The 5,955-nt window shown below is 35.6% G+C and overlaps 1 protein-coding gene across 1 annotated transcript; it reads left to right on the plus strand.

The window, feature by feature from the left end:
• Nucleotides 1-641: 641 nt before the first annotated feature.
• Nucleotides 642-2,936, plus strand: LOC114322606 (protein FAR1-RELATED SEQUENCE 5-like). Its single transcript, XM_082872590.1, has 4 exons — nt 642-843; nt 914-1,845; nt 2,044-2,229; nt 2,874-2,936. The coding sequence occupies exons 1-4, from the start codon at nt 642-644 to the stop codon at nt 2,934-2,936; spliced, it is 1,383 nt and encodes a 460-aa protein (XP_082728716.1).
• Nucleotides 2,937-5,955: the final 3,019 nt, after the last annotated feature.

The raw sequence follows: 5,955 nt of genomic DNA on the forward strand, positions 1-5,955 counted from the left end.
AGAAAATGACTAGTTAGAAATATGGAAAGGTAGCTGATGCTTTACTAGTGAATTTATCTGCTTCATTTCTTATTTGGCCTGATATGGTCTAGTAATTATTGATCATAAGAGAGTAAAAATTATTAATTAGTAGAATTGTTCCTTGTTTCTTTATATATATTCAGGTGGTACGTTTGTTATTCGCTAATTATCTTATTCAGTTTATATACAGTTTTTATGCTAATATTGAGCACTTCTTTATTTTTTAAGTGACTTGGCACATTGATATGGAACCTAACAATCATGAAAATGACGGAGGTAAGGGTGATTGGAAGCCTAGAGTTCGCATGACATTTGATACAGAACAAGAAGCATATGATTTCTATAATACTTATGGAGGAAGGTTAGGGTTTAGTATTAGAAGGGGTTATGTAAACAAGGGCAAAGATGGGCAAATCACTTCAAGGCAATTTGTTTGTAATAAGGAGGGATTTCGGGTTGTCGACAAGTGAGATCCATTAACAAAAAATCCTAGGCAGGAAGTAAGGACTGGTTGTCAAGCCCGACTTGTCATTAAGTGGGATAGGAATATGCAGAAATTTTTTGTTAGTGATTTTGTTGAACAACATAATAATATCTTTGTACCAACAGAATGTACGCATATGTTACCATCCCAAAGGAAGATATCTGCATCACAGGCAACCGAAATAGATTTAGCTGAAAAATCTGGAATCCGTCTTAATGCTGCATTTGAGCTCATGGGTAATGAAGTTGGTGGAAGGGAGTCACTTGGGTTCACAAAACTGGACCAAAAAAATTATTTGAGAACGAAGAGGCAAAATAGTTTAGCATATGGGGAGGCAGGTAGCATTTTGCAATATTTTCGTGACAAATCATTGGAGAATCCATCTTTTTTTTTACTCGGTCCAATTAGATGACGAGGAGCAGATTACAAACATATTTTGGGCCGATGCTCAGATGATCATGGAGTATGGGCAATTTGGTGATGTTGTGACTTTCGACACTACTTACAAGTTAAATAATGCACATAGACCATTTGCGTCTTTTGTTGGATTTAACCATCATAGGGAAACTGTGATATTCGGTGCAGCTTTGATGTATGATGAGACCGTCGATTCTTTTGTATGGCTTTTTAGAAGATTCTTGGAGGCAATGTCAAGTAAGGCTCCAAAAACAATTTTCACGGATCAGGATGCTGCAATGGCTAAGGCCATACCTATTGTCATGCCTAACACAACCCACCGCCTTTGCACTTGGCATTTGATGCAAAATGCATTAAGGCATGCAAATTCTATCTTCAAGGATAAGGCAGTGAAGGATAAGGGGATGAAGAGTGTTTTATCCACGTTTATGTACAACATTGAGGATGAGGAAGAGTTTACGTTAAAATGGAAGGAAATGCTTGACAAGTATGAAGTAAGAGATAATCATTGGTTGAAGTTAACATTTGGGGTGAAGGAAAAATGGGGTTGGCCATATGTTAGAAATGCATGGGGTGCGGGCATGAGTAGCACCCAACTTAGTGAATCCTTTAATGCTTTCTTGAAGGGTTTCATTCAGTCTGATCATAACTTAATGCAACTTTTCATGCATTTTGATCGAGTTCTGTCTGTGAAGAGGTACAAAGAGTTACAAGCCGAATATGCTCTATGCCAAAAGTTGCCAAGGGTGAATATTAAAGTGAAGATTATGGAGCAAGCTGCAGATGTTTACACAAATAAAATTTTTGAAGAATTTCAGAATGAGTATGTCAAGTCCCTTGAAGTAAACATTGAAGAAATTGAAAATGATGGTGAGAGTACCGTTTATACGGTTCTTGATAGTGATGGTATAAAGGTGAGGAAGGTGAGGCAAGAGTGTGATGATTCAGTAACTTGCAGCTGTAGGAAATTTGAAATGAAGGGCATTTTGTGTAGTCATTGTTTGAAGATCCTTAAAGAAAGACTCAAATTCAAAGAGATTCCTTCACAATATATTCTGAAAAGATGAACTAAAAAAGCAAGATCTGAAAATGTGAAAGATAGGTGTGGGCATGATATTCAGGTTGATGTAAGATTGCATCAAACTTTACGTTATAGAGCTTCTGAAAGTGAGGAAACATATAATTTGACGGTTGAGAAAGCGGATGAATTAATTGCAGACATTGAAACCATGTTAAGCGCAAAATTCAATATGCCTTGTTCAGATACTATTCAAGAAGAAAGCCACCCGAAAGCTTTGAAGTGGATGGTGTAGGGGATAAAAATGTAGTTCAAGCAAAAGGACTCAAGAGAAGAGAGTGCACTAGCAAGGGACGAAGGCGGATAAAAGGTGATTTGGAGCTTGCGTTGGCAAAGAAAAATAAAACAAGTTCACATAATGCTTCTCAAACTTCCATGTCTGTTACTCCTCAAATTCCTCCCTTATTTTCGGCAAGTACTCCTAAAGCACCTCCCTTATTTCCTCAGTCGGCTCCTTTATTTTCAAGTGCTCCTCAACTTCCTCCATTGTCGCCGAGTGTTCCTGAAGTTAGAGCTTCTTCGTCCCAATTTATACACCCCGCCTATGATGTAAGTTAGTTTAATAAGAAGTTTTAGTAGAGATTTGTAGGTGACTATTATCATTTTAAATTGATATGTGTTTGTTATTGTTGCCGCCAAGTTTTCTTCATCACAATATGCATTTTTCCATGCCATCGATGTATTCCGTCCATGGAACCTATCAAGCATTGCTTAACAATGCAAGTAATTATCACTCGCAAGCCTCAAATAGTCCCGCATGTAGTGAAGTAATTTATTTTTCACCTTTCCTCTTTTATTTTGTCATTCATTCATTTAAAGTTCCAATTTATTTTATCATTCCTTTGATGTAATATTATTTTATTTTCTTTGTAGGTACTATATGGTCGTGGTCGTGGGCGTGGGCGTGGGCATATGGATCACACATCAACATCTTAGCGTTATTTTGTTTTGGGAATTTTTCTGAATTTTTTGTTGGATATGTAATATTGAAAACCTTTCATGAAACTGTTGCTGAAATAGAGTTGATGAAATGTTATTGAAATTGTTGCTGAAAATTTGCTGAAATGGAGTTAAAATGTTGCTGAATTTGTTGCTGAAAATTTACTGACATAGAGTTCAAATGTTGCTGAACTAGAGTTAAACTGTTGCAGATTTTTTGCTTGAATAATGCTCAAATGTTGTTGAAATAGAGTTGATGAAATGTTGCTGAAATTGTTGCTGAAAATTTGCTGAAATGGAGTTAAAATGTTGCTGAATTTGTTGCTGAAAATTTGCTGAAATAGAGTTCAAATGTTGCTGAAATAGAGTTAAACTGTTGCAGATTTTTTGCTTCAATAATGCTCAAATGTTGCTGAAATGTTGCTGAAAATTTGCTGAAATGGAGTTAAAATGTTGCTGAATTTGTTGCTCAAAATTTGCTGAAATAGAGTTGAAATGTTGCTGACATAGAGTTAAACTGTTGCAGATTTTTTGCTTGAATAATGCTCAAATGTTGCTTAAATAATGTTTAACATTTCAACATTTCAACATTCAACATTTCAACATTCAATATTATTCAACATTTCAGAAACCTGTTATACAACGTTCAACATTTTCAACATTTCAACATTTCAACATTCAACATTATTCAACATTTCAGAAGCCTGGTATACAACATTCAACATTATTCAACATTTCAAAAACCTGGTATACAACATTTAACATTTTCAAACCATCACATATAATACACATTGTTAAGCAACCAACATAATTCAATAGATTTCACAAACTGTTCATTCAACATTTCATCTCAAACAAAGCTGTTACACACTTGTTTTTGCAAACCTTCAGATTTTTAAGCACCAAAAAAAAATTACAAAACAAATACAAAAGTAGATTACATTCATAGCATGCTCCAAAACCTAAGAACTGAGTCATTTACATGATAAAGTACAAAAATACACAAAATACAATGACATAAGTCATTGCCTTCAATATCTTCTCAATCCTTTGAAGCCTTCTATGATGCTAACCAAGCCTTGTCCTTAGATCATTAATTTCTTCTGTTCTTGAATCTGTCCGACGTCCAGCATTGGCACGGCTTGATGAGGTAATGTCGTCGTCGTCGTCGTCATCAGCTGCGAACCACTTGAAGTAATTGCAGTGGTCGTTCGAAGTTTACAATGGACAAGAATCAATTAATCAATAAAGGACAAATGAAATTTGTAAAAAGTAATAGATTCATTTATATAATAGGTACTTACATATTTTCTTGGGCAAACAAAATAGACATGTCCTTCATTTCCATTCGCAGTGGTTTGTACAATACGCATGGAAGCTATTTTTCCACAATTGCAAAACCTTGGCTTTAATCTTAAGTTCGTATTATCAATAGAAGATGAAACCATTTTTTTTTCTGCATAAAAAACAAGTTATTAACAAGTGTCTTAGGAAAGTCAAGTTATCACAGTACAACAGCTCAATCCTAGTTAAATTAACATAGAAGTGTATACTTTATCATTCCCTATCACTGTCCATGTGGTGAGGAACCAACACAACAACCATAACAAGCAATACCAAAGTGGCCACAATCAACTGCCCACTAACAATGCTGCAGTGCTCATCCCTAACTGTAAACTTGATCGGTTTCAGATTGGATACCCATGCACTAGTAATCAACCTATGCTCTCCCTCTTTCCTAGTTAAATGATGTGGGATACATTAACAAAACCCCACTACTAATAACCACAAGCCTTGTTATTAGCTCCAGATATCTGAGCTGAGCTGGGTTGGGTCCTTATTATTCATTTTTTATTTATTTATTAAAATAAGTTGCATTTTCAAAGACTGGCAACAAGGGAATTATTTCACCTCATAAACTTGGATAAGCAAATGAACTAAAGCACATTTTTAGTATATTGCTTAGTCGGCGTTCAGAAATTGGCCTTAAACTGATGTGGATATGGCTTCTCAGTATACAAATTATACAGTGTGTGGCAAAACTTGTAGGCCAAAACAACAAAAAGAAAAAGAAAAGAAAGTGAGAAGAATTTAATAACAAGACAAGAAAATTTTCGTGCACAAACCACACAAAGCATGCATTACAAATACCTCTGCATGCACAGCTAGTAGAGTATGCAATAACTCTACAGCAGCATCTCCCAAACCATTTCATGAGGTTCTTCATCAAAATAAAAATGCAAAGCAGTGGATGGAATGGAAGAAACCAATAGCAAATAGTAGCAGAATGATCTTTTTGGGGTATTTTAAATTGAATAAGATTTTAAGAATTTTGTAATTTATTGAAAGTATTGGGGAAAAAATTTAACTTCGGTTTGTCAAAGCTAAATAAGAACCCAGACACAAATGGCTATATTTACCAATCTCTTGTTGATTTCTGCTTCCACAAGATGAGCTAAAAGTTTCTATGTCTCAATCTGGAAACGAACACAAAAAGGAGAACAATAACCACAAGCCTGGTAATCAACCAATTTTGAATTCCATTTACAAGATCCAAAAAAAAAAAAAAAAAAAAAGAACCTAAACAGTAGTCCATTTTCAAAAAACAATTTTTAAATCAAAATTTTGAAAATTAACTCAAAAAAATGGAACTAAACACAGTGATCCCAAAGCCTAACAGTGATCCCAAAAATGGAACTCAAAAAAAGGCAAATCCCAAAGCCTAATAGTATCACAAATTAAAGCCAAATCCCAAACCCTAACACAAATAGCAAACAAAATCCAACCCGAAACACTCCCAATCGACTAAGTTCTACCAAAATTGAAGTCGAACATAAACGTAAGCCCTAACTTCACTATGATTCAGGTTTACCTCGATTCGTTGTTGCAGGCTCCCCGTTCGTCCTCCGTCGTGGTTCGTCGTCCTCCGTCCTCCGTCGTGGTTCCGCCGCCGTTCGTCCTTCGAACCCCAAACACTCCTTTGAGCTCCTTCACACTCTCGCCCTCTCGCCGTGTG

The sequence above is a fragment of the Camellia sinensis genome, chromosome 5 (assembly GCF_055761805.1).
Source record: "Camellia sinensis isolate YWXY chromosome 5, ASM5576180v1, whole genome shotgun sequence".
NCBI classification, from domain to species: Eukaryota; Viridiplantae; Streptophyta; class Magnoliopsida; order Ericales; family Theaceae; genus Camellia; species Camellia sinensis.

Coding starts and splice junctions, on each gene's coding strand:
- LOC114322606 (XM_082872590.1), top strand. CDS start 642: ATGTTACCATCCCAAAGGAAGATATCTGCATCACAGGCAACCGAAATA. Junction 1,846..2,043: donor ATGGTATAAAGGTGAGGAAG/GTGAGGCAAGAG, acceptor CATGATATTCAG/GTTGATGTAAGATTGCATCA. Junction 2,230..2,873: donor CGAAAGCTTTGAAGTGGATG/GTGTAGGGGATA, acceptor TTTTCTTTGTAG/GTACTATATGGTCGTGGTCG.